The sequence below is a fragment of the Rhipicephalus sanguineus genome, chromosome 1 (assembly GCF_013339695.2).
Source record: "Rhipicephalus sanguineus isolate Rsan-2018 chromosome 1, BIME_Rsan_1.4, whole genome shotgun sequence".
Classification (NCBI taxonomy): Eukaryota; Metazoa; Arthropoda; class Arachnida; order Ixodida; family Ixodidae; genus Rhipicephalus; species Rhipicephalus sanguineus.
In genome coordinates this window covers 256,335,791-256,349,443 of record NC_051176.1, presented here as the reverse complement: position 1 = coordinate 256,349,443, position 13,653 = coordinate 256,335,791, and the positions used below count along the sequence as shown (strand labels likewise).

At 46.1% G+C, this 13,653-nt stretch overlaps 1 protein-coding gene and 1 long non-coding RNA gene across 3 annotated transcripts in view; one reads left to right on the top strand and one right to left on the bottom strand.

The window, feature by feature from the left end:
- LOC119378516 (uncharacterized) overlaps positions 1 to 13,653 on the bottom strand; it is a 40,521-nt gene that overhangs the window by 6,687 nt on the left and 20,181 nt on the right. Inside the window, exon 3 of the long non-coding RNA XR_005181011.2 lies at positions 9,604 to 9,701. This is a non-coding gene — a long non-coding RNA (uncharacterized LOC119378516). The remainder of the gene's footprint in view (positions 1 to 9,603; positions 9,702 to 13,653) is intronic.
- The window catches only part of LOC119378497 (calbindin-32), a 194,508-nt gene that overhangs the window by 164,922 nt on the left and 15,933 nt on the right, over positions 1 to 13,653 (top strand). For both annotated transcript variants that reach the window (XM_037647614.2, XM_037647620.2), the window contains exon 4: positions 8,399 to 8,485. In XM_037647614.2, coding sequence (XP_037503542.1) covers positions 8,399 to 8,485 — 87 coding nt within the window. The remainder of the gene's footprint in view (positions 1 to 8,398; positions 8,486 to 13,653) is intronic.

Sequence of the window (13,653 nt, the reverse complement as noted above, 5' to 3'; positions counted from 1 at the left end):
CACTTCCGCCAATGTCCACCTGAGCAATTATGCACCCACTAGCCCAGCGGCAAGTGTTTTAGTCACGTGACTGCAAGCAGCGGCGTAAAAAATGCACGGCTCCTCGTAATTGCTCAGTAAACGGCCACTCTTTTGTGGCAACGATACTTCGCGTAGACGGAGTCTTTCTCGGAACCCCGATAGCGGGAATAGCTAAGTATTGATGAATCAGTTGACTTAAATGGGTTGATAGGGGGCCGGCAAGCGAATTAGCCCTTAGACAGCACCCATACGCGCCCGCCTTTATTTACCTCATAATTATCTTGTGCGTCCTCCGGCATGCAAGCAGTTCTCGCTCTTTTTTTTTTTCTACCCCTTTTTTTTTTCTTATCTGCCAAGTGGGGTAGTTCGTTCGGTTGTCCTCCTTACATTCGCCTATTTTTTTTTTTTTTCCTTTCTGTCTGACGTTTGCGGAACGCTTCGACTAGGTCCTGCATAATTTGGTTCGCAGCTTTCTTATACGAGCTTTGCACTCTTCCAGCCTTCAATTATTCCACCTCATGCTCTTAATTCCGCCGTTCACAATTGTCTCAGGACATTTGAAACTAACTTTTCTTTTTTTAGATTCTTGTCTGCCTTTATTCGAAGTCATATCTCTTCTCTATTCTCCCATGAATACCACTCAAGGCTAGCGAAATTAACGCTTCATCAACTATGCGCCATACTTGCACCTGAGGTCATTAATTTCGACCGGCATCTACTAATGTCACTTACGATTATATCGTTTTCTCGGAAATATGTAATCGGCATCTGCAGATCTTCAAATCTATGTATTCTCTAAATCTATCTATGTATTACATATATCTATGTATTCCATACATTTCGTTAATAAAAAGATTGGCAAACGTAATGTGACGTTAATTAGGCACCGTCTTTGGTACTTGTTTTTTGTCTATTGCAAACTTTTTTCACGTCCACTGAATTCTTAATTCCTATTTAAAAATATTCGGACTCCTTTCATTTTTTTTCCTTGCAAACTTACATCTTTTCTCGTTCGCCCAGGATCACGCTCAAAGTTGGCACGCATATCATTTCGTTACCTATGCGGTCGTGTTGTTTACAAACAGGCTGCATTAGGAATTAAGTGCTAGCGGAGTGCTGATTCTGATTTCTGCTGTAAATCTGGAATATTCACGGGTCCTTCGAGTTTACTCCTTCACACATTTTTATAGCACTCAGAAAATCAATATTGGTCGGGCTTGTGCGTAGATGAATTTATGATCGTAAGCTGACACTTCAATTCATCGCCTTCACCCGAGACCGAGCTCACGAAATTAGTAACAATTCTTTGCTATTGGCTGACAGCCTCCGGTCTGAAGTGGCGATTCACTGGCACGTACTCACGCTAGACAAACGGGTCTAGCGTGAGAGTTTACTTTTTTATGTTTTCTTTTCCTTGTGAATGCGAACCCACATGACCTCCCTCGGGCGCTGTTACGGATACACGTGCTTCGACAGTATAATCATTCGAGTGCAACTCGTCGTGTTTACTTCCTGGTGTATGCCGCCTTCTTCTAAATCATTTTCCTTCCACCAGCTTACCGCTTCCGCCACCAGCAAGGTTTTTACGGCACGAAGCCCATCTAGTTTTCGCCCTGTGCATGGTCGGCTCGACAAAACACTCAATATCGATGTTCTTTTCTGTCTTGTTTTTTTCTTCGCACATTTTCGTTCTCGACTTGTGTTACCGCGCGGTGATTTGGCCTCAACCCCCTCCTCCCCGCCCTATGGCCTCCGTAGGATCCAAAAGATCGCTGCAACTAACTTCGGCTGCACCTTTTGTAGCGACGTCCTTCCGAAAGAGCAGAGAAGAAACAAACACCGCTGCGCCATGACTGCATCGAGAGAGTCAACAGAAGCTCATGGGGGCGAGATGAGGTTTCGTCGAAATGTTGAAAGTGGAAAGCAGCTAGCAGCCTTCTCTGCAGAGAACGAGAGAGAAATATACTAGCGTCCAACAGCGGAACAATACCGGGTTTTGGTCTAGAGGCTCCTACTGACATTAAAGTTTAATCTGCCGCAGGAACTGCGACACCCCCCCTCTAGCTCGGTATTTTTACTATTTCCCTCTTACACGCGATGTGTGCAATGTCCAGAGGCAAGTATGTACAATTCTAGCAGAAGCAGCAGCGTAAAGTAACATCAGTTGTTTATAAGTTTGTTTGTTTTTTCTTTGCCAATACTAACGAACTCCTAAGGCTCCAAATTCAGTGTTACCGTTTGTGCAAAAGCGAAAAGATCCACCTTAGTACTTAGAACACTGAATGACTTATTTTCGCTCTATTTCGTCTTGTTTCTTGAAAATTACAAACACTAGTCACGAAATCTGCCAAATCCGTTCGGAAAATGCCCGTACCTCAAATTAGATTACTTCAAGCTAAAGCAAGAGAAGAAATACCATCGTTTTGGTTAAGGAACTTTAGTCCTACGTGAACAAAACGGATTCCAACGTAAACGAAAAAAGAAAAGTCGATGGAAACATTACACGTGCGGGCGTTTGTTTTTCGCAATTCTGCACCGAAATCTTAGTAGAGGCGCAATTTCAACTTGAAGCGTCGTACTAGAAAAGTTACTTACCAAGACTTAAAATAGTTCACGCCAAGTTTATGTATATTGCAAAGCAGCTTCATCCGTCAATCCCAATGCATAGTCCGTTTTTTATTTTATTTTTTTACACATAACAGCGTTGTTGTTTTTTGCCTCACATACACTCTAAACGAGCTGGAGTGAATGCGAGTTCTTTTTTTTTATGCCACCTCTCCTAGCTCGTTCATCTTCTTCACTTTGTATATAAATTTAAGTTACTGCATTTTGAGGTCACTTACACGTGTATTGTGCATTCGGCGTCATATGCTTTGCCACAGTGCTCTGAGCGAGAACTGAGTTGGGCGCTTTTCGCGGGCGCACTTCCACAGCAAATTTTTCAAGAGCGAAGCACGTGCAACCAGTCTGTTACGGGTTGTGGAGCTCGCGATCATTTATGCATAATGAAGGACCGCAGCTGCTGCATCGCAGACAAACACCGCGATCCTCGGTACAGAAGAAAAAGCGGGCTTTCCCTCTCGACGACAGGCCGAGCGGCAAAGCCCTCATCCACTGAGAACCATCCTTCCTAATCGATGTCGCTGCAACATACGCCGACTAATCCGCTCATTCGAAACCCCGAACAAAGCCGAAGGGCCGAATGAGCTATGCTCGTCTTTCCTGTATAATCTAAGAGCGGGTGTATATATAATGTGCAGGCGCATCAAGATTATTCACTGCGCTCTGATAATTGCTCTATTCCGTTCCATGTTCGGCTATGTCATATGCAGGGTCCATGAATTCGTAGCTAAAAGGAGCAGGGGCGAGCACAGCAAAGTCATAGTCTAGCACGCTGTGCAGGCTGTATCTGAAGCCTGATACGCATAGGAGAGAGAGTGCATGCTGGGAGGGGGAGAGGGGGGGGGGGGTCAAACTGGCTCGCGTCGTTGCTATTGAAAAAGAAATTAGGCTTTCGCGGATGACCGCATGCTAGGCGTACGCCGGGAACAGGTGCGTTCCTACGTTTCAGCCACTATTCCATGAACGAAATGGCCCGGCGACTTTCCAACACACCAGCGCACATTCGTATTGATCGTTATCTTTCGTATAGTGTCGCCCGGCGTTGCTCATCGATCATCGAGCCTCGAGAGCGTGTCCGTTTTCACGTGCACGAAGGAAATACGTTCAAACCGATACCATCCGCGCTCGTTTATTTCCGTTCGCCTTCTCCTGGCCGACAGGCGGCTTAACGCGAGCGGACAGAAAGGCCCGCGGCTTCCGTTTTCAAACACCGCCTCCGTACGAACACTGGCGCGTGGTTCGCTAAGCGAATTGAACGCCGCGCTCCGAGAAACTAGGGTTCTTCAGCGAAAATAAAACGAGAGATAAGGAAAGGAACTACACACGATCCGGTCCGGCAGGGCCTGCTCGTTATTTTCCGCGCGCGGAGTATGTTAAAAAAAAACGCCGCGCGGTCGGTCTCGTTACCCGGTCGGGTTTATTCGCTCTCCCTTGGCGCATGTGTTGTAACACGAAGGATACAGTGGTGCGCCTGGATGTCAGCGATAATAAGGTATACGCGCGGCCAACGGGCGCCCGCTATTTTGCAACCTCGACGCGTACAGCACGGTATACAGTCGGTACCGGCGAGATTCCCACGAGAAGACGCCGTCTCGTCGATACGGTCTCCTAGCTGAAACCACGCCGTCGTATTCCCTGCGCAACATTTTTTTTTCTCTTACGAAACTATCGGCTAGTAATAAAGATCCTCGCTGAGCGAGAAAACGACACCCGCAAAATAGAGAGAGAAAAGAATAATGAAATTTTCACGATCGTAGCCGCGCCTGCAGTTACGGGGCCCGAAACGTTAACGCAATATTATATAGTCCCCTTCAATAGTTAGTGATCTGAGCCGCCGATAACGACGCCGCAGGATAACCGATCTTCCTTGTAATAAACCGTCAAAGCACGGTGCATAAAACAAAAGGCATTACGTTCGTGCTTACGCTGCCTAAAGCATTTCACGCGACTGCTGCGATCGTTGTGCCTTTGCCTGATAACGACAATATTGCATTAATGGAAGCTGCATTCTGCAATACTTGCATTTATATGCATTAGATTATCTTCCATGAGAGTTGTATAGCCAGCAGCGAAATCGAGAAGCTCTATGTAAAGAAAATGCGTTCACTTAAAAGCAGTGCATGTACTCAACGAAGTTCGGGTATGATGTAGGATAAGATACATAATCTATGCAGTATCTTTGGCCAAACAACTTAAAGGAATACAGTTAAAAAACCAAGCGTCACATAGAAAGCGCAATCATTTTTCTTGATACTACGTATCAGAGGAAGAATTTATTTGATTCTAAGTGAATAAGACGAGGCTAGTTCCAACAGCTTTATCCGCAGTGCCCGCCAGCAACAAAGACGCTGGAAAAGTTTTCGACAGTGACGCTCGTCATCGGTTGGATGAACCTGGCGACGTTTGATGTTTATAATCTGCTAAATGCATGCCGCGATGCCTCTGTCACACTGAATCTCTTTTTTGTTTTTCTATTTGTTTGTTTATATTATAATCCTCACCACTGACCTTTACACCTGCTTAGTTCGGCCACTGAGCCATCTTTTAACAGCGAAGCCGTTTAAGCTGTGGGTAACTTGTGCTCCGTCGTAAAAAACTATCATCATCATGAACCGGCACGCGCCGTCTTCATTCTCTCTACAGTTACCGCTGTCTAAGCTATGGGTAACTTGTGCTCCGTCGTGCAAAGCTCCTCAGGTGGGTATGCGCCACAGGAATTGGGCAAGCCCCACTGCCGCGTACAACAGGTGCGAGTGTCAGAGGAAAACGAACACGTGGAAAAGAGAGAGAGAAAGAAAGCGATAGAAGGGAAGGGGAAGATAAAAATAGAGAGAAATAAAGGAAATAAAGACATAAAAAGATAGAAAGACACAGAAAGAGAGAAAAATAGATAGAAAGAAACAGACACGAAAAAAGAGATAGAAAAACAGAGAGCAAGACAGAAAGATAGAAATAAAGAAAAACAGAGAAAGAGGGAGAAAAAAGCAGAGAGGGAGAAATAAAGGGAGCAAAGAGAAATAAAGCAAGAAAAAGCGACAATGAGAAAGAAATATACAGAGAGAAATAAATAGAAAGTAGCAGATACAAAAAAAAAGAGATACAAGAAACAGAGAGGAAAAATAAGGAAAAAATTAAGAGCAACAAGGAAGGCCAGCCAGCTGCGCTCTTCCTTCAGGCTTGGCACCACTAGTGAGAAGCTGCCACAGTTTGTTTGTTTTTTTTCATTATTCTTTCTTTCTCTTCTATAAATACTAAATTGGCGTCGACAAATGTCATTATCGTTTCCTTCAATTATTCAATAGATTAATACAATTTCTTTACATACATGCATATAACTTTAATTAAAGGTCCTGCGAGATTGTGGGACGGGTGAAAGGTCCCGCCTGCAGGTGGCGGCCAGGAGTTCTTGAGTTTTGGCGGCTTCCTCGGCCCGCTGGACAGCCCACAGTTGGTCGCCAAGGGCATAGCAGTGCAACACAGTCTCCCAGCGCGCGCGGAGGCGATCGCTAGAGGCTGCGTCCCTAGTATTGTTCGTTATCGACATTCCCGTAGTGTGCGCTCCATAGTGGCTGTGTTCAAATAGTTTAAACGATCTAGGAGAGCTCTCATCTGGGCTGACGATCTGCGAAGCTGACCAACGTGCTTACGTGACAGGATGGTTTTGGTTGTTAGCAACCCTGAAACATTTTCGTGTCCGGAAAATCAGTTCTGCGCAGGCCCGCAAGGTGGAGGAACGTTCATGAAAGGCGAGAACTGCCGTCCACCTGTTTGTGTAGCATGTAGCTAGATGGGAAAAGCACGGATTTCTCAGAAACATTGGTTCTCGCTTGACAAACAGCGCGTCCCGGTACGGGGTTCATACCCAGGACCAACGAATTTCCGCGGTCGTCGCTCTACCGTCTGAGCTGACCAGAAGGCTAGCAGATCGCAACGCGAAAGTCAATTAATCGATATGTCGAAGCACAGAGGGAATTAATATGGTTGTTTCACTTCTCGCTACAAACGGGTGGATGGCAGGCAGTTTTTGCCTTTCATTTTTGTTTCCCCTAAAGCAAAAAAATTGCATTATTACTAGGTTCTAATCCTCATTCTGTCATTGTCAGTGTCGCGCTAAAGAACTCATTATTGTAGTCATTTTCTTTGTACTTTGTAGTCATTTTCTAAGATGTAGGATATTCGCTTCCTGGTTTTGTGAAGTAGGTTACTGTTTTTTTTTTTTTTTTGCTATGAAATTGAGGTGCACTTAGCTGACCAAAGTGTCATGTCATATTCTTCAATGTTTTATTGCAACAGCAACTTAAGGCAGGCGCGCCGCTGTCATCGTCGTCATCTTGCTGTCACAGTGTCAGCGCAGGCGTCAGAGCCTAACAGCAGCGCAGTATAAGCTGCGCAGCAACAGCTCATTCGCGTACTGTGTTGCGCGCAAGCAGACATCGAACCCTGCCTGAGGATCTTCAGCCACAACCTTAAACCTTTCTATAACTTTTCATCGTCTCGTCCTCATGTTGAAACGGCCGTATTTTTCAGCACTTTCGCACTCCGAGTGCTTCGGACGAGCGCTTCGAAGAGGCGCCCACTTTTCGAAAAACAATGAAGGCTTGTTGCGTCTTGGACGGCATTCTGCGGGCTCCTTGCATGGGTGAAATGCGATAACGTTTTGCCGAGAAGAATTCGTTGGTGTTGGTTCACATGCCACTCGCAAGTTTCCCCGCCAGCCAATTACCGGATCGCGTGAAACGCGGCGCAACAAGACGAGCTTATCCTACAAGGTAAACGGACACCCCGCATTTGATGCGAATCCAATGCCGGAGCGTGCATAATAGGTGCCGTTATTGTGCAAAAATAAGACGCCGGCCTTAAATCTAATCCGGTTGCCAGCTAAGGTACCGTCAGCACGTGGAAAGACTGTACTTATATTACGTTCAATAGTCGTGAGCGCTCATGTTCCACCACGTAACATACCACAATCGAGTTCTAAAGGCGTCTGTTCACGCCTTAATATATAATTTCGGACGTATAGGCTACAAGAGGACCACTGGCGTATCCGGATGGGAGCTTGGAAGTGGGGAGGTTGAACCCTCCGAACAAAGTTATTACACTCTGTATGTGTGTATATACGCGCACACACGCACGAACATACAGAAAATGGGGTCGGACTGCCCCTCTCCGAGAAAAATTTCTGGCTACGCCTCTGAAGAGGACCATGTAAAAGTGGCGCTAGTTAACAATATTCGGGGTTAACTTTGAGCGTTTCAGTATTTCTTTAATGAAAGCATGGTCACAAAACAGTACGATCAAGGTTGTCGCGGCGAAAATTTAAAAACAATTCCCTCTTCCTTGATTGGAAGAGAAGCCGACAAGGAACTGGCCGCGAAATGGGGAACACTAACTTGCTTCGTAATTGAATATCCCTCGAACATGCCTTGCAGTTTTCTTAGTTTTCATGGGACAGTGCTGTAGCTTTTCGTTATCGGCGAATTCTGCGTGTGATGACGATTTTGTTATCCCGCACAGCCTGCTGCGCAATCTTGCCATGCCGGAGTGTCGAAAATGTAAATATTAATGCTAACATGCATGGTAGTGTGAAGAGAACCGTAGAAAAATTGCCACTTACAACTTACGTTTAAGAGCGCGTAGCATTCTTTCAGTCTTAGCCTTGCCCTTTACCTTGCAATACAACCTTTCTAAGCCCTGCAGCGAGTTTTCCCGGTTGTCTGTTTATAATGGTTGCGTGTTCAAATTGTCTCTTGCGCAGTTAGCCCAGCTGCTGCCGCTGGAAGAGAGCTTCCTCTTGCTCTTCCGTTTTGACAACCCGCTCGAGTCCAGCGTGGAATTCATGAAGGTACGTCTCATCCTCGCATCTACATTTGGGCACGCTCTTGTCACTACCATTAGCCCTCTTTTTTATCATAGGACCTCTTCTTTATGCCATAAGCCCGCCATAAGCCCCGCACGAGCGCTTGATTGATTGATTGATTGATTGATTGATTGATTGATTGATTGATTGATTGATTGATTGATTGATTGATTGATTTTTTCAGGGGCTAATGCCCCGATATCTATGCTCCGATATCTGTCAAGAAAATGCCCCGATATCTGTCAAAGACCAAGGAATTGAGATTTTTTTATACATATATAGAAAACATACAGCTGCGGATTAACAAAATTTCTCACTTGTGCACTTTACTATGTGATTAAAAAGGGAAATTAAATGAGACGTCAAAAAGTGCGATAGAAAAAGAGATATTAAAAAGAAAAAGTTCGGATACTTAAGCCTTGATTCACGAGTTCACTATGAAAAATAATTAACCAGTTACATTGGGTATACTTACATTAAAACGAATTAGCAATCAGCAGAGGAGAAGTATTTGAAGGGGGGACACGGGGAGAGGCGCATTTGAAAGATGCAGCAACACGGCGGCACCTAATATAGCGCCATCTTCACAGAAACAGTTAAACAAATCAATAAGCGTGAAATTAGAATGCAAAGGTTCTGCCGAAAGTTATATAAGAAGGGCAGACTTTTCATAAGCCGCTTTAGAAGGTTCCTACCTGTCAAACAACTAGACGAACTATCATTAGCCTTTCCCTGTAAAGTAGTACACTTGCTGCATATTGGCACATAAGGGAGCGGGTTTAGAATAAGCTTCGGACCACCATAAGCTGTATACGGGTTGATCTGAAATCATTTTTGGCGGGTGTCCGGATCCTCCTGGGGGGGGTGGGTGCTAGGGAGGTGTTGGGGGGGGGGGCGTATAAATCCCTGTGCAGATGTGTTCCAACGGCGCAAAAGCACGATTTCGTTCAGAAATGGCACAGCTTATGGCGAGCAAGGGCTGCAGAGTGATGAAGTTTGGAGAGGAGTCGGTCGAGAGGTGATACTAGTGATACGCTCGTATATCGCTTCACAAACGATCGCAGGCTAACAAAGTTGGGTAAGAGAATTCGTCTAGTACTTACAATATAATATGTCATCAATCCACAAGGAAGTCCTGTACGTCGTCCGCATTATGAACGCTGCAATACCAGAACTTCACCGCGGACAGTCAGATAGACACCTGCATGTGCAGTGCACAAGAACATAACGTTTATAGAAACGAGCCATCGAGGCGCATTTGTTGCCACAAATGACCAGTTGTCGTGGTCGATATCGTGGGCGCATTGCACGGTCGACAACGCCCGAAGGCATGATGTCAGGAAGGTCGATAGAGTGGACGAGATAAATTCAGGAGAGTGTCTTGTTGGACTAGTTCGTACAATGTCATTCAACTTAAGGAAGAAGGGGAGCTGCACACGCATTAAAATAACCTAAAGAAATAAATGCAAATTACCATCACGTGATCACGATCTTTGTCAATAGTAGTGAGCCTTTTACTTGTAGCATGCAGACGACATGAAGCGCGCATGTGACCCAGCCAGCCGTCATCAAAACTTCGCGTCACCGACATCGATGCGCGCGACAAAAAATTGTCCCGTGTTTAGTTTATTACGTTGTAAACGCAGCTCATCGTTCTCCGGCCACGAAGTAAGCCGACCGAATATGCACTGCCACAGGTTCGGCTGTCGCTGTTGGCTCGCAGAAGCTCACGTTTACTCCCGCTTGCGCATTTCTCGAACACGAACACAACACGCCAGGGTCCGTTGGGCCACCGAATGGCTGACACAGCGGAGCATTTTGTTCGCCCTTCCGCTCCGCGTGGTTCCCTTTCAACGGAGGCTGCAGCTCCAATGCTTACGTGGATTGAGAAGAGATCGTTAATTCGAGACATTAATGTTAGATTAGCTATAACGCTGGTAACGACTTGTTCTGCTATGAAAGTGTTCGGTAACACTGAAATGGACCTTGTTAAATAAAATTTCGTTAAATTGAGGTTCGACGTTACCAGGCCTTAAGCAACTAAATTTCGTGATTATGAAACTGTTACTTGACTGCTCAAGTTTTCTTTAAAATCATGTTAGGATAGGGTTCAATGTTCCGTAGCAGTACAGTGTGCTCCTCTTTACACTATAAGAAAAAATGGAGTATTCTGAGAGTATTTCTGTCACACAACTATAATCGTCATCTACCTCGCGTACTTTCCTTGCGTCATCACCGCGGTCCCGGCACTTCCCGGTCACGAATGGCGCGCGCGCTCTCAGCGTGACATAGCATTCTTGATAGGAAAGTGGCGAGCCGGGTTTTCTAGAAGCAAGCCGGGTGACGATTATTGTTGTATGGCAGAAATACTCCCCGAATACTCCATTTTTTTTCTTAGAGTGTAGTTTAGACCACATCGTGTTCTGCGACATGCGCCCAAACCATGAAACACGGTCTTTCCTTTTCCCTCGGAACAAGGCTTGGTATGACGGCAGCTGTCGAGCGGGCACTGTGCCTTGATTATTAAATATAACAAGTTAAATTCTAGAGTTCTACGTGCCCAAACCGAGATATGATCATTAGGCACACCAGGTAGTTGGGGACTCCGAATGGAGTTTGGGTTTTGGCCATCTGGGATTAAATGTAAGTGTTTTTACATTTCGATCCCATCGAAGTCCATCTCCATTATTACAACTCGAACAAGAAGAAAACTTCAGCTCTTTCCTCTGGCACAAAAACGAGCGTCCACCGACGGCGACGCACGGGTGAGCCAGGAACCTGTTTTCGCGTATTCCCGACGAGTGTGTCACAGGGCATTCGGACAGCGCGCGGCATCTGTGTGCCCTGGCAACTGCTGCCATCTCACTGACACAGAGAGAACTGCCGCCTCTAGTCGCAGCCGCCTTACGCGCTCGGTGCAGACAGTGGGGCGTAGCCAGAAATTTTTTTCGGGGGGGGGGGGGGGGGGGTTTCAACCATACTTTATGTATGTTCGTGCGTGCGTTTGTATGTGTGCGTGCCTATATACGCAAGCAAAACTGAAAAATTTCGGGGGGGGGGGGTTGAACCCCCCCCCCCCCCCCCGTGGCTACGCCCCTGAGGAGCTGGATTCTATTACTTTCTTATCAGCCACCGGTCACGGCCGTAAATTCTGGCGATAATGTGGACTATTCCAAGAACAGCAAGGAATAGCCTTGGAATAGAACAGTCACATAATATCCAGGCCGGATATTATTCTTGGCGAATTATTCTGTTTGGTGAGCAGGGAATCTCTATTTATTTATTTATTTATTTATTTATTTATTTATTTATTTATTTATTTATGTTTTCTTTCACTTTCCACTTTCTGTTTTTTTTTTTCACTTTCTCATTTTGTTGAAACGATTTGGGCCCACCACAAGAGAAGGTTAGAAATAAACCCACCCACCCGAAAAAAGGCCAAGTTAAATATTCTTGCTTTAGTTGAGCAACGAATTCGTGATTTTGAGAAATGCGGCTCTGACCGACCCTACCTTTCTTTGTCTGCAGATCTAAATTTAAAAAAGAAACATCCAACGCATACGCCTTTTTGTACTTATTGCTTAGCTATTTCAGTGATGTGTCATCCTTTTATTTATTTCTTCTTTGTTTTCTGCAGCCCCCGTCCCTCTAGGCCTCCTCAAACAGGTCGACTCCTGTAATCTTTTTTTTTTTTTTTAAATAAGGGCTCGCTATTTTGTTCTCTCTTTTTCCCGACCACGGACGCATTAGAAAACAATAAGTAGGCGGACGCCCGCGCTTTCAGTGAGCAATCAGAGGAGAGGAAAGCAATACCTCGCAGGGAGAGCAGCGATCACAAAAAGAGCGGCCCCTGTCGCCAGGGCTCCGCAAACATGCGCGGCCACCTGAGACGGGAGGAGAGCGAAGGGATCACCGCGTAGCGTGTAACGACATCGCTAAGCCGCTTTTACGAGCTCGCGCGCGTGGAGATCCTGAGCCCGGCGCCGGAGCTCGGATCCGCTGCCGGCGGCCTCCAGAATCGATAAGAAACGTTATAAACGGGGCATAAATCAGCCAGGCGCGGGCGCTACACGCGGCTGACGAGCTGCTGCAATCCGATGGCGCACGCACATCAGCACCAAGAACAACCGCGAGGAACAAGGCGCCGCCGCGCACGCAGCAGCGCCCCGGAGTTTCATTTACGAGCTATACGCTGTCCCGGTATTCTTCGCCGAGGTGCGCGCCGAGGCGACACCTTGAGGCAGCTGTGCGTCACAAAAGGCACGCGTCGCCGATTTCGGAGCAGTGCTCCAGTCAACGAGCAAAATTATTCTCTTTCATCTACTCCGGCACGTAGGTATACGGAGGAAAGAGTCAATAGCAATCCCCCCTAACATCTTGCTATATAGAGCATGGTCACGTACTAAAGCTGCGCAAGCCGAAGAATATGAGGACGCTGTATTATTGTGCCGTGCGGTGCCGAACGTGGCTAATGTGTGACCTAGTTTCTTCGGCACTGGCACGTAAGAACAGATTTAAGCCGCATAGATAGGCAGCAGCGCAGCTTAAAAGTTTTGCTAACTTTCTGGTCACACAAATATTTCAAAAAGTCATACGTTGCACTGTCAGATGAATTCAGAAGCGACAGAATAGTTTGGCGTCAGTGATTTCGTTCTGCGTGGCTATTCTGAGTTAGTAATTGTAGAAATGAACAAGTCTACCGTTGGTTTTTCTTTACATATTTGAAGTAAAAAACGAAAGAACACTGTTGATGTATGCTGACTCGCTACTTGATGAAGGAATCTGCGCCGACTCTCACTGCCATGTAATGAATTACTGTGATGTAGGTGATAATGCTCCCGCAGAGACACTCTGTGTGTGTCTTTACGAGAGCACACATTCCAGCCCCCCCCCCCCCCCCCCCCACACACACACACGCCTCAGCAACAAAGTAAACAAGCGCTTAACAACAAGAATCTCAGATGCTATCTAATGTTTTTGTAATTAAGGTTTGCTAGCCGCTATACAGCACTTCAATCCTGGCTCAAGTGACTCGTTTCCCGAACGCACGTACAGAAATAATTAAACGCCTTACTAACAAACCGGAGCAAGCAGGATGGCACGACTGAAAGGTGAAAGCTGCGCCAGCTGGAGCTTTCACTTTTTAGTACAAG